A 20,124-nucleotide genomic window follows, 5' to 3' on the forward strand; every position below is an offset into this window, starting at 1 on the left:
TCTCCATTTTAGGAATCTTTCTACTTGTAATAAGAAAGAAACACAAGCTATATCAGCAAGTGTTTATCTCCTGTTTGTAACATTTCTTTTTTTGCTAATAAAGTGGATCATTGCTCATTATCTTGGCATAAGAGACTTGTCACAGTTCTTTGAATGCACTGCATCATTTACAATTTATTGATAAAACCATTGATGTATCTTTTTCCGTGATTGTGTGTGTGTCATAAAGCAAACAGTCCAGGTTACCTTTTCCTATAAGTCGAACCATATCACTTAAACCTTTTGATTTATTTCATTTGGATCTATGGGGTCCTTATAAAGTAAAATCTATTATAGGAGCACATTATGTGCTGACTATTGTTGATTATCAACAGTAGGGCAGTGTGGACTTTTCTCCTTTCTCATAAAACACAAACATTCACTACTTTGCAAAATTTCTTTCGTCTTGTGGAAACCCAATTTGATGTAAAGTTAAAAGCATTAGAACAGACAATGGAACTGAATTTCTCAATTCTAATTGTCAGCACCTATTTCATACATTAGGTATTGTACATTAGAAAACTGTGTCTATACACCTCAGCAGAATGGTATTGTTGAAAAAAAAACATAGGCATTTACTTCAAGTAGCTAGAGCTAATTTTTCAAGCTAAATGCCTGTTAGGTTTTGGGATCATGCCATTCTCATGGCAACTCATATCATTAATAGGTTACCAACCTCAGTCCTTCAATGGAAATCCATATGAACTACTGTACAAACGACTCCTACCTATGATTTTTTAAAGGTTTTGGTGCCTTTGTTATGCAACCAATACATTGCCACACAAGGATAAATTTGACACCACGAGCTAATAGGTGTTGTTTCATGGTTATAGTCAAGGTCGAAAGCTTTTAAGCTTTATGATTGTCTTCTAAAAAATATTTGTTTCTCGAGATGTATTTTTCCTTGAACATCTATTTCCTTTTCTCTGATTCTACTGCAAAACAGCCTTCATGTATGCCACTAATTCTTCTGTTTTTGAAGACTTGTCCCTACAGAAAATACTTGTTTACCTGCCACATCTCACTCATAGTCTACATCTGTTTTTGATAGGTCTGATACTATACCTTCTGTTGAGTTAGAAACTCATTCATCACCTAGAGTGATACTGTGTGCATACTGAACCTGTTTCTGATGAATTAATTCTTCAAAATTTGTCTCCTAATCATTAGAATTGCATTCACAGCCTATCCCACTTGAATTCTCTACCTAGGCACAGTTTAGATCTAAACAGCCACCAAAATGGATGAATGATTATGTGCTGCATTGTCATAATTCCCATCAGATTTCAACTGTTGTAAATCTCATTGTTCTTCAATTCATCACCTCCAACTTACCCTTACATTGATCCTCCATGTTTATCACATACATATATAAATTTTTTAGCTAATGTCTCAACATCCAAGAACCTACTTCTTATCATCAAGCTTGCAACAACCTACTTCGATTAAAGCTATAAATGATGAACTTGATGCTTTAGAATAAACATACTTGGAATTAGTTCCATACCACCTGGAAAAAGACCAATTAGCACTAAATGGGTTTATAAAATTAAACAAGCTTGATGGGAGTATTGAGAGATACAAGGCTAGGTTAGTAGCCAAAGGTTACAATCAAGTTAGGGGTGGACTATTTGGAAAGTTTTTCCGGTTGCCAAGCTTGTTCAAGTGAGAATTTTCTTGGCCATTGCTACTGCCCATTCTGGCCATTACACCAATAGACATTAACAATGTTTCTTACATGGATATTTGGATGAAGAAGTCTATTTGTTTCCTCCCTGATGGTTATTCTAAGGCACAAAATAGAGAGGTTGCAAACTAAACAAATCCTATATGGCCTGAAACAGGCTCCAGACAATGGAATCATGAATTCTGCACTAAGTTACTGGCCTACGGTTTGTTCAGTCCAAGCATGATCATTGTCCTTACTAAACCTTTGTAGATAGTTTCTTGGCTCAATTGTTTATGTTGTAATGTTTTAGTAATGGGCCTAATGAAAGTGATATTGCAGCGGTCAAGGCTTATCTGCATTCTGTTTTTACTATCAAGATTAGGTATGCCAATATTTTTTGGGATAGAATAGCTCGCTCTTCAGAGGGTACTTTTATCAATCAAAGGAAATTATCTTGGATATCCTTGAAGACACATGTCGGTTGGTGCAAAGCCTGTTTCTACTCTTTTCTCAAAGGTTGCAAGCTTAGTTCAGAATCTCCAACCCCTTATCTTCTCCTAATCAGTATAGAAGATAATTGGCTGCTTAGTATCTTAATTTGACAAGACTGATATTAGTTTGCTGTTCAGCAGCTAAGTCAGTTTGTTAATTCCCTTGCCAAGAACATGGGATGCTGCCTTATAATCCTGCGGTATCTCAAGGGATCTCCTTCTAAAGGTTTATTTTTTCCAACTCACTCTTCTTTACAGTCACAGTTATTGTGATGCTGATTGGGCTTCTTGCCCTGATTCTCGACAGTCTCTCAGGCTATTGTGTGCTCCTCGGGCTTCTCTATTTCATGGAAGACAAAGAAAAAACTACAGTTTCTAAGTCCATGCAGAAGCTGAGTACAGGAGTATGGCCTCCACGTTGTGAGTTGAATGGATCTCATTTGCTTCAAGACTTGCAGATTTCTTTCTCCTTACCTATTACTATTTGTGTGATAATCGAGCTGCCCTACACATCACTGCCAATCCAATTTTTCATGAGCGTACTAAGCACTTGGAAATAGATTGTCATGTGGTTCGGGATCAGTTCAAGGCAGGTTTCATAACTCCCTAGTACATTCCATCTTCACAGCAACTCGCTGATTTCTTCACTAAACCTCTTGCTGCTCCTCATTGTACATATTTCTTGTCCAAGTTGGGTTTAAGTGATTGTCACCTAGCTCCAACTTGAGGGGGGGATGTAGGAATTAATTGGAAGGGGTATTTATGTAATTCAATAGTTATCAATTTTAACACACGTTTTAGCTGGTTTGTTAAGTTGTTAATTAGTCAGGTCTAATTAGTTGGATTAGTTGCTTAAGTAGTTAGTAAGTTAGTAATTAGTCAGCTAAGACTTGTATATAAACTCTCTTGTAAATAAATGAAAGTAAGAGCATTATTCAGAAAACTTTCTCTTCCTCTGTTCGTTCAGATTTGCATCTCTAAGCATATCAATCAGCCTATCCAACTCTACAGTCTTTTTGAATGCTTCTTCAGCATCTTTATTGACTGCACATATCAAAGTTCTCCTGTTTTATTAGATTCAAACACGCCATGTCGCCATCAATTGCTCCATCCATCACTATATATATATATATATATATAAGCTGTTTTATGTTTCCAGATCTCAATAGAATGATCTTGAGCTTCTTGCTTTGCAACTTCTCTCAATTCTTCTACAATACTTTCCGCTTTTGTTAGCTTCTCTTCAACCTCCTTCCTTTTCTGTTCCTCTTCCTCTAATATCTTATCCCCCACTGTGTATCAAGATCCTATGGCTGCTCACCATATGCGATGCATGGAATAGGAATCCAACCATTTTGATCTAGCGGAGCAACTTTTGTCTAAACAATTGCAGCAACAGCAGCTCCAAAAGCGAAATATGTTTCCTCCTACACGCCTGAATGAATCAGTTTTAGAACAGTTGCCAAATCAGAATCTGATTCATCAACAATAGTTGGCAAACCATCCAGCTCCAGATATGGAACATCTCTTGACCCTTCATCTGCACCAACAACGTCAGCTTGAACTTCAACATCATCAATTGCAGCAACAACAGCAGTTTCATCAACAACAAAAGCTTTAGTAGGAGCGACAACAATCACAAGCTCGACAGGTGGGAAGAAGTTAAAATTCTAACATAACATTTTAGAATTTTAACACTAAATAGACACCAAAGTGGGAAGAAGTTAAAATTTTAAAATTTTTAACATAACATGGACGCCAGTCCATCTAATTTTTTGTTTTCATTTAAAAAAAAAAAAAAAAATTTGTATTGCTTATGGACGTCAGTCCATCTATTATGGACACCTATCCCTATAATAGAACGGTCGTCCATTCCACTATGAACGGTTGTCCACTTTGTTTTCATTGTTTTTTTTTTTTCAAAACAAAACAACTTTTTATGGACGGTCGTCCATTCCACTATGAACGACCGTCTAGGATGTATGGATGGCCGTTCGAAATTGTTGGATGACCGTCCATTTATGTCAGTATTCAATCGTCCAACGTGGCAGTCTCCACATGTTTAGGCCTTTAGGCATTCAAGGGGTATCAACTACAATTTCGGTAAAACTAGGGTAGAAAAATGTAAATAAATCAAAAGATAATTATGAAATATAAATATCCAACATTATCATATTACAAATGGTTGGTTGAAACTAATAAAATATTATTTATAAAATGATATAATTATATTCTGTAAAACGATTAAAAATTGACAATTAATCAACGATCATATAAATATAACATGTAATTAAGATTCTACGGGGGCATAAACGTAAAAAAAGAAATGAATACCAAAACGAATGACCCGTAACCCATTTTACAAAGAGTAATGCTATGTGCACTAACCAATGTGTACTAATCCAAGTACTAATATTGGAAATTTGAAAAAAAAATTTGGAGGGAATTTCAAATTTCCAATGTTAGTACTTGGATTAGTACACATTGGTTAGTGCACATAGTTTTATTCTTTTACAAATTCGTTTTGAGAACCCGTTAACCCGTATCCCAAACCACCTGGAGACAACACATGTCCTAACACAATTGGAGTGTGTTGTCACTCGCTTGAACCGCTTATTGTATCAAAAAGTTCAACGCACTTACGCACACAACTCAAGTGCCACTTCAAAAGTCTTTCGGTTGTGTCCTTGAGGTTTTCATTTTTCAAGACACACCTCTAAGTTTAGTGAAAGAACAAAAAAACTCACAGGTTTCACAATAAAACAATTATAACCTTATAGTTTCAAAATGAAACACTTACACCTTTATAATTGAATGATGTTTGTAAAAAGTAACTATTTATAAGGATAAAATAGATAACATAATAAAAAAAATAAGGTTTTTATTTCCCAAAATGTCTTATTGCATTGCAAAGTTATATTTTTAAATCATTTAATAAATTTGATATTTTTTATATGTGAAAAATATCAAATATTAGTTTTTTTTTTTTTTTTTTTTTTTTGTTATTCTAGATGAAAAAGAAATAAAGATATATTAGTCAAGGTATCAAAGATTATGTGTTGGAATAATTTTTCACAGAGTATTTTTAACCATAATAGTGTAAGTGTTTCATTTAGAGACTATAAGGGTGAAAGTGTTATATTATAAAATATATGGGTCTCTTAAACTTCAGGGCTGCCCAGTTAAAGCCTCTCGTGTCCTTCCCGAAACTGAAATACCCCAAGGCCAAACGTGAAACATGTGTTCTGCTCTGTTCTGCTGTTTCCCGAATCCTGTATTAATATTATGCCAACAACTATTTTTTATTCCCTTTCCTCTTATAACTTATAATAGTCAAATTTATAATTAATTAGTAGAACATATGTTAGATCCATTCTTATAAACTAATTAATTACAAATTATTACATTGTGAAAAAAATTTGTAATTATAAATTATTATGTCAAAATTATGAAAAAAAAAAATTGTAAGAGGGTGTGGTCGGTATATTACTATTCATAAAATAAAAATGATCTCCTAGTTCTAAACCATTATTTATCTCCGATTTCTCTTCGCTTTGATATCGACTTTGTCAACTTGACTCTGTAAGCTTGAACTGTGTGAAGACGAAGACGAAGACGAAGAAGAAGAAGAAGAAGTCACTCGTTCCTTGAAAATCATGCGATCAATGCTTTATCTTTATATTCTTAACTAGAAATAAAATCGTCCTTTTGATTATCTTTCAACCCCACCAACCTTTCTTTAGGGCTTCACGTTTCTTGTATTTTCTTTTTTTCTCTCTTTTCTCATTCAATCCATCATTGTTCTGCAAAAAATCAACAAGCATTTTCCAATGGAGAACCATAATTCACTCAAGAGAAGCTCTGATCAGATGAGCTCTTCAACCCCACTTGATGTGGGCTCCGATGGTCTTGATCATGCTGTTCATGACCCTTCCTCTTCTACTAGTTCTAAGAACTTCAACCCCAGAAAGTTTGTTTTTTCTTCACCTTCTTTTCCTTCTTATCATTATTTTGGTTGTTATTGTGTTCAAGTTTTTGTTTTGTTTTGTGTTTGTAGGTATCAATTGAAGGTATTTGAAGTTGCCAAGAAGAGGAACACAATAGCAGTTTTAGAGACAGGAGCCGGGAAGACTATGATAGCTGTCATGCTGATAAAAGACATTGCGCAAGCTATCAAGTCTAACGGTCAAAAGAAGTTGATTATTTTCTTGGCTCCAACTGTTCACCTTGTTCATCAAGTATGATTTCTGTTACTTTTTATTTATTTTTCCTTAAGTTTGCTTGTCCAAAAGTAAAACTTTTAAGAGGTATCTCATAGGGATTGTTACTAATGCAATGTGGCTGGTTAATTGGATCACATGCTGAAAAGAAAATATGGTTTTGTGTTGCAGCAATATGATGTTATCAAGATTAATACAGATTGTAAAGTAGAAGAGTACTATGGAGCCAAGGGAGTTGATGAATGGACTTTGGACTGCTGGAAGAAAGAAATTAATCAGAATGATGTAAGATTGCTTTGTTCATAGCTCGGAGATAGTATTCTGTATGCTGTAGTGTCAACACTTGTTTCTGTTGGGCTGCCAATTCTCTGACGTGTCATTGTTGCAATCTAATATTAAGTGTTGACACATATCTGCATTTTCATATCTAGTAGGCACATATGTTCAATTATAGGAGTTATCTAAAATTAAATCTGTTTAGTTGGAATATTCTTTTAATCTAAACAGGCTCTTGTTTGCCGCAATTCATTGGACTTGACTTTCATGTGCTTAATCATTGAATCATTAGAAATTGTTCTTTTTGTTGTTTACTTTAGTTGTTTGTTTTATATATGTTGGTTTATTCTCAGAAAGTTGTTATCAACAAAATTGTTTTTTTGTGGAGTTTGATAATAGTCCATGTATGTTGCTTGTACATATAATAAGACAAGCATTTTTTAAATTCTTGGTGGAAGCTTTTCAATTCATTTGTGACTGCTAATTTCATGGAATCCTGAAACCCTTTTGATACAATAGTGTTAGGTCGGTTCACATACTTTCTTTATTTCTTATAGGTATTGGTTATGACCCCACAAATCCTCTTGGATGTGTTGAGGAAGGCATTCTTGAGGCTAGAGATGGTATGCTTCATCATAATAGATGAGTGCCATCATGCTACTAAGAATCATCCATATGCAAAAATTATGAAGGTTTATATCTTTCGTTGCCATAAATTATTTATTTTGCTTATCTTATGTTATGCTTCATTCTCTTTTCCTTCTTCATATAATCTCCTTTTTATTTTTATTTTGTCTTTTGTCTTTTGAATAAACATCTCAATTATATCTATTCTTTTGGGGAAGGAATTTTATCACAAATCTAATAGCAAGCCAAAGGTTTTTGGAATGACAGCATCACCTGTGGTAAGAAAAGGTAAGATATTGTTTTGCTATGTGCATGTAATGCTAGTGGCAATAGGGCGGTTATAGTGCTTGAAGTGTTTTTTGTCTACTTTTTCTTGATTTATGATTATGCGATATGTGCTTCTTGATGAATCATAAACTTTATGAATATTTTTTTTTGGTGGTTGAAGTTTATTAGCTGAATTGGACTTTGAAAAACTCAATAGGCCTTTTTTTCTTTAAGTTTTTGGCATAGTACTATTTAAACATGAGTTTTTCTACATTCTATTTGAAATTTTTTATCCAAACTTCTGTTTTGAGTTTGTTGAATTAATCAACAATCAACAATGAGAAGAAATGTGTTCTGTGAAAAGAGAATTTTTGTTCATCATTTTTTAGTTGGATGATTCTAGCTACTGGTTTCCAGTAATGTGTAGTGCTTGACTAAGGCCATTGAGATGGATTTTATGAAATTATATCTTTTAAAAATTTTTGTTGAACCATGCTATGTAAAATTTGCTTTGTTATTGTGAAAGATATACCTTTATACAGGTGTGGCTATGAGAACTTGTTTTTAATTCTTCAAATCATAGATCACCTCTACTGAAGGTGCAATGTCTAAAATTTTTCTTTTAGGGGGAAGTTATGAAAAATGTAGCATTGTATGTTTATGGCTTGATAACAACAATCGTTCCTAGGGCGTGTACAAGTCACTTCTAGCACTTGCATTTAATTCCTATGTTGTTATGATTAGAAAGTATATCTCATGAACCTGTGCAGATGTTCTTTCTATGTAAAATGGTTTGATTTAATGCAACGAGATTTCATTGTTTAATGGACTTTTCTTCCCATTCTTTTATGCACTCTGTTAAAACAATCTTTTTATCATGACATAGATGTTCATGTGTTACTTGCCATGCATTAACATGCTATTTTTAAAAACTACTTTGCAATTCAGGTGTCTCATCAGTGATGGATTGTGAGGGTCAAATATCAGAACTTGAAAGCATCTTGGATTCTCAGGTACTCACTTTCTATTTGATAATTTTGCATTGATCGTCGGGCTTAAACTAAGAAGCAGAACAATAATATTATGAATTTATGATGCTGCAGGTTTATACCATTGGGGACAGGACAGAGATGGAAGTATATGTTCCCTCTGCAGTTGGAAGTTGTAAATTTTATGACCAATCAAGCTTTAATAGTTTGAATTTGAAAACAAAAATGGAAATTTCATGGTCTAAGGTATCTGCACATAATGCATCCCTATCTTTATGTGTTTAACGAATGTCCCAACACAAACACATTCTTAGCTTTCACTTAATGTGGTTTACTTGTGGGGATATGAAAATCTATTGGTTTTTTATCGACAGTTTGATGTCTCACTATCAAAGTTGCAAGGGTCAGTGCAAAATTCTTACAAAGATATGGATGATAAGCATAAGACTCTTCGAAAGCAGCTGTCCAATTATCATGCGAAGATTTTATATTGCCTAGATGAACTTGGCCTTATATGTGCGTATGAGGTATGATTGGACACCCAATATGTTTAAATTAATGCGGAGAAGTGAATGTTTGTTGTATAGTAAAGAAAAGTTATCTTTGTTGAGACCTTTAATACTTGGTATTGTTCCTAACATAGGCTGCTATAATAACATAAATCATGATGGAATGATAACCTAACATGCAGGCTCATGAATTTCAGGTCAAAAGTCCACATCTGGGGCACCAAAATAATGTTTTATGAATATCTATTTAGATTTCTTTATCTTTCTTTGAAGACAATTATTAACGTCCTCATATTTTTTAATGTTGGCAATTCACTGTCAAGTAATTGTTCACAAGATACTGGTGAAAAGTCTATTTGCTCTTTGGTATTTATTTTGTCTCCCTTTTTGGTATTGATTTGATGTTTTGACTTGTTATTAGGCTGTTAAAGTCTGTCTGGAGAATGTCCCGAATGCCCAAGACGAGTGCGAAATTTATAGAGAAAGTTCATTGCAGTGTAAATATTTTCTTGAGGAAATATTGTGTATAATTGGGGGATCTTTGCCTCTGGGTATGCTATGAACTAACTTACTATCTTTGTTGCTTATCTAAATTTTTATTCTTTTTCAAATGCATTACTGGTTATTTGTGAATGCCTCTTTCATATATTCTACATATCTTTCCTATTAGCTGGTATGTGTGGTTGTTGATGTGTTCTGTAAGCATTGTCTGCTTCCTTTTGACATTCTATTATTCTGGACTTGGGAGTTAATATATAAACAGGTGTGAGTGGCATTAGCCTTTGCCTGTGCATTTTCTGCCACTTAATGTGCATGTTGAGTGTTTCAAAAACACATATTGGTACTTTCTTGAAAGCGTACATCCATAGCAGAATATAGTTCCATGCTTAATACTTGTTTTGGATTACCTACAGGAGTAATTAGCATTTAATGCTTACTAAAGCTAAGTCATAGCTAACATTTATATATCAATTTCTTTCACTAAGGTCTCTGGAGAATCTTTATTTATATCTTTTCAATGTCATTGATTTTTTTTTATTAATTTATTCTGCTGGCTTGTGCTTCAATTTTCTACTCTCATGACTGAGGATAATTCTGTTGAAGAATCACTGTTCTTTTTATAAAAACAAATTATGTTTTCAGTGAATTTCTTTACTGCTCTTTGTTGCCTGTCCAACTTCTATGAAATTAATCTATGGATACGCTGAAATAGTTTTGTTTGACTGGCATACTTGTTTTAGCCGTATTGCCTTATGATACTTTATAATTTGATTCAAATAATCTGCCATCTTTTACTTTCCACTTCAGATAGGATATATTTATCAAATATTATTCCCTTCTCATCCCACAGGTGATAAAAATTTTTTGGATTTTGGTTTTGACTATTCAAAGGCAGTAGATTTGGGCTACATCTCTCCAAAATTGCATGAACTTCTTCAACTATTCCGATCAGTTGGGTAATTGAACAACTTAATTGGTTAATGTCTTTAGGTCTCATAGCAAAAGTTGATTTCCTATTGTCTTTAATATCTTTTAATGGTATAGCATAATTTGATTTACTGTCACTTTTTTTTTCTGGCAGGGGAGCTACACAAGTATTATGCCTCATTTTTGTGGAAAGAATTATTGCAGCTAAAGTAGTTGAAAGGTTTGTGAAGAAAGTAAACTATTTGGCTCATTTAACAGTTTCATATTTGACTGGAAGTAATACATCAGTTGATTCTCTTGCACCAAATAAGCAAAAAGAAATCTTGGAATCATTTCGGAGCGGAAAGGTATCTAATCTCTAGTATCACTAATTCTCCTCACAAGAAGTTTGGGCATTTGATTAGCTAATAAGCGACAATTAAAATGTTTGATTAGCTAATAAGAGATGAGTAATTTTTTCTGTGTAGGTCAATCTATTGTTTGCTACTGATGTGGTAGAGGAGGGAATTCATGTACCAAACTGCTCTTGTGTTATCCGTTTTGACCTGCCCAAGACAGTCCGTAGTTATGTTCAGTCCCGTGGACGAGCTCGGCAAAATAACTCCCAGTTCATCTTAATGCTTGAGCGGTGAAGCCCTGACCTTGTCACTGTGTGTTACAAAAACATATGCATATAGTGTATTTATGAATGACCGATACACTTGAATTCTTTTGAAGTCATGAAATGCTTCTTGCAATGCATGTTCTTAACGTATATTTGTTTTTCTTGTCTGTATGAGGTTGTAGCAGCACAAAATCTAACCACTCAAGTATACTTGCAGGGGAAACATTAAACAAAGAGATAGACTTTTTGATGTCATTAGGAGTGAACAATCGATGACAGATACAGCTGTGAGTAGAGACCCTGATTCATGCGTTCTGAAAGCATGTACCTTGGGAACAATGAATGCCTATGTTGTGGATGTAACTGGAGCATCAGTAACTTCAGATTCCAGTGTCAATCTCATACATCGATACTGTGAAAAGCTCCCTAGTGACAAGTATGGAAATGCTTTTCTGTTTCCTTAGGTTATACATAGTTGTGTACTTTACAGTATTTTTTTTCATTAGTTTTTGCATACGGAGGGAATGCATGTAGTTATAATTGTCTACTGCATAATATAGGTACTACACACCAAAGCCAATCTTTAAGTACAAATCCTCTGAAAAGTCTTATGAGTGTGAAGTGACGCTACCTTCAAATGCGCCTTTCCAAACAATATCTGGTCCTCCAAGCAGAAACAAAAACTTATCAAAGCAGTTTGTGTGCTTGGAAGCATGTAAAAAGCTGCATCAAATGGGTGCTCTGAATGATCATCTTCTCCCCTTCATTGAAGAACCTTCTGAAAACAATCTTAATGTAAAAAAGAATCCAGGTGCAGGTATGCGTACATCAAATCTTATGCATGACTGTTTAGTGTGTGCTATTTTTAATTTGAAGTGTAGAGAAAAACTTAGTTTGCTTGAAAATAGGTGAGTTATATACTGTCTAGGTCAACCATGAGAACATATGCCACTCTTCTTATGGAATTATAAGTATGCAATAATAGATATGGTGAAGCTTCCTGTTAAAACACATATAGGACACCTTATAGACTGACTTGGTATTTTGTCAATATTAAATATGTAGATGATAGAAATTGAGTAGTTAAATATTGTTTGCTCCTAGTTCTCCTTGTAAATAAATGCAAGCATGTTAGAAAAAGGCCATGCCTTCCATGACTTAATGCCACTGTTTTGTATTATATTGTTGGTGTTTACCTTTCTACTGCTTCTATATTGCTGAAAATAACATTGGACTGTTTGCGGTGAGTTTCTTGTTTCACCTCTATTCATATTTTGTTAAAGGTTTTGTCTTGCCGATCTTTGCTGATTCTTTTTATTTAGTTTGTGCTGAGTTATCTTGCTTTTTGTTTTTGTGTTTGAAGGAAGAAAGAAAAGGAAGGAACTGCATGGGACAATTCCTATTCGTGCATTATCTGGTACCTGGAGAGAAAAAGTTGACGGTGTTGTTTTACATGCCTATAAATTTGACTTCACCTGTAATATTGCTAGTGAGATTTACTCTGGATTTATGTTTCTTATTGAGTCAAAACTTGATGATGATGTGGGAAATTTTGAATTGGAGCTGTATTTGGTCTCAAAAACCGTTAAGGCTACTGTTTCGTCGTGTGGGAAAGTGCATTTGGATGCAGAACAGGTCAAGCATAAACTTACAAATTTCATTTATAATTTGACTTTTCAAGTGGCAAGTATAGAATACGTTGCCATTATGTTTTATTTATTTTTTATTTACTTTTTTTTGTTTGTACCAGATGACCAAAGCAAAGTGCTTTCAGGAATTTTTCTTCAATGGCTTGTTTGGAAGGTTGTTTGTTAAATGCAAATCATCTGGAAAAAATAGAGAATTTTTACTTCAGAGAGAAACAAAATCACTGTGGAGTCCATCAAACATGTATTTGCTTCTACCATTGGAGATTTTGAGCATTTCTGGTCAGGAATCTTGGAGAATAAACTGGACTGGAATTAATGCATGTGCTGCTGTGGTAGAATTTTTAAAGAAAAACTCTTATTTGGGTTCTAATCAGTCCAATGGTTATGAAGGAAATTCGTCACCTTGTAGGATCAACTCCTCTCAGATAGAAAGCAACAGTGCAGATATAATCCACTTTGCTAATTGTTCTGTTGATGCAAAAGATCTCAAGAATAGGATAGTATTAGCTATCCATACTGGAAGAATCTACTCTACAGTTGAAGTGGTTAGCAATACATCTGCCGAGAGTCCTTTTGATGGAACTGCTGATGGTGCCTCATCAGTATATACTACCTTCATGGACTACTTCCTTAAAAAGTAGGTGATATGTTATCCTGAATGGGGCTTTGTGTTTATTGTGGTCTTTCCTTGTAGATTATCATTTATGCTTCCATTAATAATGTTGGCTCTGATCAGATATGGGATTGTGCTGAAGCATCCAGGACAGCCTATGTTGCGGTTGAAGCAGAGTCATAATGCACACAACCTTCTTGTGAATTTTAATGATGAAGGTTGGTTAATGGTTGAGTCTTATTTCATCCACAATGACCTCTTTAATGCCAGATTTACTTCCCACTCTGAATCACAATTTAAAGTTTAAGATATGTGTGCTCAGTAGGGATGTCAAAATGACCCATGGGTTTGGAGCCCCACCCTAATGGGTTGGATTTGGATAGTCAAAATTTTCAGGTGGATTGGATTTGGATTTGAGTATCTTGATCCAAATTATTTTGGGGTGGTCATGGAAATGCTAACTTTAACCCTGACCCACTCCATTCACCCCTAAAATATATAACTATGAATAAATAATTATATTCAATATTTAACATCAAAATTATAGTATTATTTAAATTAGGTTATATTATTTACTTTTTTTCTCAAACAGAGAAAACCCTAGCCATCACAACCTTATTCCTGCATTGAATTACTTCATATTGATTTCTTGTCATCTTCTACACTTGTGAATCTGAAAATAAGGATTTAACTTTATAATTGTATGAACATTAATTTTATATTGAATTTTGTCTTTTCTATTGTCAAAATAAGTAGTTGTTTGTGGTAGAATTATTAAATTTTGAATAAAAAATTTATATTAGATAGTTAAAAATATTATTTATCAATTTATTCTAAGAAATAGTTTTTATACATTTTGTTAGATTTATTTATTTTTATATATAAAAAATATATCAAATGGGGCGATCCAAGGTTTTTCCAAAAAAAAAAAAAAAAAAAAACCCCCAAACCCAAACCTGCCTTATTTTAAAAAATGGATAATGGGGTGGATTTGGATATTCATAAACCAGATGGGCATGGATTTCTTACTATCCAACCCAAACTGCCCCATTGACATCCCTAGTGCTCAGGATCTAATTTGGCAATCAAATCTATGACTTATTGATTCCACATGTGAAATCTTAAATCACTTCTTGTATGCCAAGTGAAGCTCCTTTACTGGGACCTTACATTTGGTAAGGTCCTTATTTTGTTATTGACTTTTGAGTTCAATTGAAACAAAAAAAGGGCCCAAAAAGAGGACATATTTATTATTTTCAGTAGATACCTATATGCTAATTCTCATTGTGAATTCACCTCCTGATGTCTTGTTGGTTGGTTATGAACATTTTCGCAACTCTCCAGATTTTCTTCTTATCACTAGTGATTCCCAAAATTTTCACGTTCACAGGATTATTGTTTGGATTTGGGGAGGGTGTAAGGTGGAAAAGGTGGCTGCAAATTCTAGTTAAGAGTTTAAGAATAAAGGATTTAGGGACTCTGCACTGTTACTTTAAATCTGTTTTAACAAAGAGTGAACTTTATTGTTCCTTTTCTTCTCACTTTTACAAACAGCTTGTATGGATGCACATCTGGTTCCTCAAGTTATATTACACTGTTAAGATTTCTCGAAACATGCTGCACAAAAGTAGAGAGGCAAAAAATTAGCATTTCATCATATCTAAGTGTGCATTTTAAATGTCTAAATGACTACTTTAGTTCAGTTGTCAAATTTGATTTAGAAAACCATTGCTCCATGTTTATCTGCTTACTAATAATTTCCTGTAAATGAACAGGTGGCTCTGGTAAGGCATTGCGAGCGAAAAAGGCACAAATTCATATTTACATGCCACCTGAGCTTCTGGTCACTATTGATGTTCCAATCAATGTCCTAAAATCATTTTATCTACTCCCATCATTGATGCAACGTCTGGAGTCCCTCATGTTAGCCAGCCAACTTAGAGATGAGATTGATTGCCGTTCCCTCCATATATCAAGTTCCTTGGTTTGTATAACTGTGAAATTGGAATAATTCGCTTAATTTGGTTGTCCTTTGATCTATCATGCAATATTTAACTTAACCAAGTTCAATTTTGTGATTAGATTTTGGAAGCACTCACGACACTTAGATGCTGTGAAAAATTTTCTATGGAGCGGTTGGAATTGCTTGGTGATTCAGTTCTAAAGTATGCTGTAAGCTGCCACCTCTTTCTTACACATCCCAGAAAGCATGAAGGCCAATTATCTGCTCAGCGTCAATGGGTTATTTGTAACTCAACCCTACATAAATTGGGAGCGGATCGCAAGTTACAGGTATTGAATCTTACCTCTGTTATTTATCAATTGGATTGGAATGGCTGTATGTTTTCTGGTATTGATTTTGCTAAGACCTTTCAATGCTCATGTGAATTTTATTTCTCTGCTCACCTGTTCTTGTTAATAGCTTTACATTTCTTATTTGCCAGGGATATGTACGGGACAGTGCATTTGATCCCCGTCGTTGGGCTGCTCCAGGACAGCTTTGTATATTCCCTGTTCCTTGTGAATGTGGGGTGGATACTTTAGAAGTACCATTGGATGGGAAATTTTTTACTGAGGACACAAAAGTTGTGGTTGGGAAGCTATGTGACATGGGTCACAGATGGATGGTTTCAAAAACGATATCTGATTGTGTTGAAGCCCTCATCGGAGCATACTACATTGGCGGAGGATTGGTTGCTGCACTTCATGTGATGAAGTGGCTTGGTATTGATGCTGACATTGAGCCCTCATTAGTCGTTGAAGCCATTACTAGGGCATCTATACAATCATATATTCCCAAAACCAATGAGATTAAGGATTTAGAGAAAAAGGTTGGATATGAATTTTCTGTCAAGTTTCTGTTACAGGAGGCCATTACACATGCATCTGTACAAGAGTTCTACTGTTACCAGGTAATGATGGAATGTCAACTGTTGATTTGTACTTACCAGTAACTTTTTAAATTACTTGATTCTCTTATGATGTTTGGAACCTGCTGTGAAAGAAATAGGGAGAAATCTCATATTTTTGAGGTGTATATTGACCTATAAATTGAATTTTACGGGCCAGATTTCCATATGATCTCTCTTTTGACTTCTTGAACTGAATCTTAACAGAGGCTTGAATTTCTTGGAGATGCCGTTCTGGACTTGCTTATTACCTGGCATCTTTATCAGAGCCATACAGATATTGATCCTGGTGACTTGACTGATTTACGCTCAGCTTCTGTTAATAATGAAAATTTTGCTCAAGTCGCAGTAAGAAATAACCTGTATAAGCATCTTCAACATTGTTCTACTTTACTACTAAGTCAAATAACAGAGTATGTAAAGTCTTTTCCCAACCTCAGTGACACAAATAGTTCAGGCCCCAGCACAAAAGCTCCAAAGGTAAGCTCTTTTGTTGATCTACAGTTTTATAAGTCTTTATTTATTTATTTTCTTATAGAACTAGTCACATGTGTACATATATGGGAATGTTCATGCTAACACAGATGCAGCCACATCACTATTAGTGCTCAGAATACAATCTGTTTTTAGTGAATCTAAATATTTTTTTTTATGGTTCTTTGATTTGAGATTTTAGTTTATGTTCCTTATAATTCTAATTATAAATGCCCTCCTTTGATCATTCCTTTCTTTGCTAGGCTCTTGGAGACTTGGTGGAAAGTATTGTTGGTGCAATATTGATTGATAGCAAGCTTAATCTTGATGAAGTGTGGAGAATATGTAAACCATTATTGTCTCCAATCGTGACCCCTGATAAACTTGAACTCCCTCCGCTGCGTGAACTGAATGAATTGTGCGACTCTCTAGGGTACTTTATTAAGATAAAATGTACACATAAGGGGGAAATGGTGCAGGCAGAGTTGACATTGCAATTGGAAGATGCTCTTTTGGTTGGACAAGGGCAGGAGAGGAGCACAAAAGCTGCAAAAGGAAATGCAGCTTTACCGTTGTTGAAGAAACTTGAGGTTTGTTCTTACTCCCGTTTGAAGTTTGTTTACCTTATTCTCAATGCGCATCCTTCTCTCTGTATGTGAAGCAGGTAAATTCCATGTAGTTTTATAAAGAAAAGCTAAATGATAATATTGTTACTAACAAGAATATTATGAAAGTGAAACGCTTTTCACCATTTCTTGTTGTGCATGTGCGCTTTGTTTACAGTGGCACAATGCTTATATGAGTCACATAGATGATTGGTTTCTTATCATTTCTTAAGCAGTTCTTATAGCATATTCGTCTAGAGTGATCACTTGTGTTTTTTTGTTATATAATCTTGCTTCATATGTCAAGTTCATGCGTACAACTTTGACTAGCACATGCTAAAGCATTTAAAACTTGTAATGCAACAGAGTAGAGGAATTTGCAAAGGTGTATCCAAAACTAGGAAACTGGCCCCTCATTATTCTGCTGATTCATCTTCTCTAGACTTGGATAATAATGTCGGCAGGCAGACGTCTAATGAAGATTTGGCAGAATTATCAGCCTGTAAAAAGCTCAAGGGATCCGAAACTCATGCCCCTGTCAGTGACTTTTCTATCAAAGCCTGCAGTCCAACCAATGCGACACCAAGTATGTAGCATTCATTTGTTTCTGTACTCATTTTAATGAAAAGTAAATTGATTAAGCATGCCTATGCATATATGGGCGCAATTGCATGATGTTTCTGTTCTTCTGTCTGATTTATTGGGAACTCTTTTTCTGCATTCTTAAAGCTTAACTTCCAAGAAGTGAATTAGGAGGTAATTTGATTGTTTATCTATGTTCTTTTCCAATTCATTTTACAGTTATTGCACCTATCAACATAAAGAAAGGAGGGCCCCGAACCTCACTCTTCCAACTTTGCAAGACGATGCTTTGGCCAATGCCTACATTCGATACCACAGAACATAAATCAAGGTCAGCCCAATCAACCAAGTTCTCTGATTTTTAGTATTCCTTTGAACCTTCCAAAGTTTTTATTTTACTATCTGATAATTAATCTTGGCCTAATTAAATTCTACTGCCGCCCACAGGACTCCCATGATATTTGATGAAAGTTCCGGAAAGAGAGAGGGGTTTAACAGTTTTATATCAAAAATCACTCTGCATATACCTGGATCTGGGAATATCGAGTGCTCAGGAGATCCCAGAGCTGATAAGAGAAGTTCATTTGATTCTGCAGCACTGCTCTTGCTCAACAACCTTGAACGACAGGGTAAAGTCATCATAAGTGATTCCTAAATCCTAATAAGTCTTGACAGTAACTGATATCATTTCATGTATTAACGTAACAAATAGAAGGGTGGTGATATTTTTTCATAATTCACCATCCTGATCCTTGTCACCTAACTTTAAGTCACTGTTTTAAAACCTGACCTGATGAGAGACCCGACAAGGTGACCGGGTCCCAGGTCAACCAGTCCAACTGGTTGGATCGGTTGGTTGGATCGATGACATCAACATACTGACATCATGCTCATATATAAAAGATGAACCTGAAAATTTTTAACCCATTTTTATTATTCAATATAAAGAAGGAAATTAAATTAAATAGTACCACAATAGAAGAAAAAAACAAGATGAAAGGCACGGATTTACAATCCAAAACAGCCACCTAAACTAACCTCAAAGAGGTCTATACAAAAAAGATAGCAGCACAAAACCTTTGCAGGACTTCAGGAGAACCCAAAAAAACCGCACATGCTGTACACAAACACCACAGCCCCCAAAAAAGAGCCCAACACCCAGCATCATAAAATCAAACTCCAGCAAAGGATTGCAACTCCAAACCAAAGGAATCCCAAAGCCACAATTGCAGACTTCTAACACCGGAGAAGACTCCATCACCCCTGAAAAGCGCCCAAATCCCAGCACCACAACCGCAAAAATCCGCAAAGGATTGCAGCCCCCAACAAACGCAAAGACCAGCACAACAACTGCATGAATCCAGAGCAGAGAGCTGCAGAACTGAAGACTCCAGACACGCAAAAGAAGAAGAAGCTGAGGGGAAAAGCCAATACAACAAACCCAAACAGAAAACTCTCAACCAAGAGGGGAACAAACCCAGGCACCAGCACAGAGAAAAAACCAAAAAGCTGTTGATGTTGGATGGGTGTTCTACTGTTCTGGTGTTTGTTTCTTTGCTTGTTACTCTACCAGTCTTTGAAATTAAAGAAAAACTGACTGTGATGAGTTCGATCTCCTTCCTAGTTCGTTCTCCCTACTTGCATGGTGTTGTTACTGCCGAAGTCATGATGAAAGTGGAAGTTGCACTTTGGAGATGAAAATGGAAGCTGCGGTTTGGAGAAGAGAAGAAAGAAATGAAGCAAATTAAAAATTGGTGTTTTTAGGCATTAAATTTGCTAGTTAATGAACCAGTTTAAGCCCCAAGCCGGTCGGGCCGGCGGGTTGACACTATTCAGCCAGTTTGTTGCCGGTCTAAAGCAGATTTTATATTATTTCCGGTTTTCATATTAATCCGGATCGGAGTTAAGACCGGATCCCAGTCAAACTGGTTGAACCGGTCGGTCTAGTTTGAGTTTTAAAACGGTAACTTAAGATAGAGCAATCAGGAAACATGCTGGTCACTTGTCCAGTCAATTATTAACCGTGAACCTAGTGTAGGAATGGAAGCTCTATGTGCAGAAAAGAACATAAAGCATTACCCTCCATTGTATATTTGCACACTTTTTTCGCTTTAATGAAGCTGTACAGTGAACTGGGTTCTGTATTAACAGATAAGAAGCTAATGCAAATCAT

General features: G+C 35.2%; 1 protein-coding gene across 1 annotated transcript; it reads left to right on the forward strand.

Annotated features, from left to right (window-relative positions):
* The first annotated feature begins 5,761 nt into the window (after window positions 1-5,761).
* Window positions 5,762-20,106, forward strand: LOC116145712 (endoribonuclease Dicer homolog 3). Its single transcript, XM_031431160.1, has 25 exons — window positions 5,762-6,169; window positions 6,257-6,437; window positions 6,591-6,704; window positions 7,253-7,387; window positions 7,541-7,610; window positions 8,538-8,602; window positions 8,693-8,824; window positions 8,953-9,105; window positions 9,509-9,638; window positions 10,439-10,544; window positions 10,670-10,862; window positions 10,983-11,143; window positions 11,337-11,555; window positions 11,680-11,936; window positions 12,483-12,754; window positions 12,870-13,405; window positions 13,505-13,599; window positions 15,157-15,365; window positions 15,464-15,673; window positions 15,826-16,293; window positions 16,498-16,770; window positions 17,028-17,354; window positions 17,736-17,955; window positions 18,171-18,282; window positions 18,399-20,106. Exons 1-25 carry the CDS (start codon window positions 6,030-6,032, stop codon window positions 18,604-18,606), a joined length of 4,986 nt encoding a protein of 1,661 aa, XP_031287020.1. The 5' UTR covers window positions 5,762-6,029; the 3' UTR covers window positions 18,607-20,106.
* The last annotated feature ends 18 nt before the right edge of the window (window positions 20,107-20,124 follow it).

The sequence above is a fragment of the Pistacia vera genome, unplaced genomic scaffold (genome assembly GCF_008641045.1).
Source record: "Pistacia vera cultivar Batoury unplaced genomic scaffold, PisVer_v2 Contig465, whole genome shotgun sequence".
NCBI classification, from domain to species: Eukaryota; Viridiplantae; Streptophyta; class Magnoliopsida; order Sapindales; family Anacardiaceae; genus Pistacia; species Pistacia vera.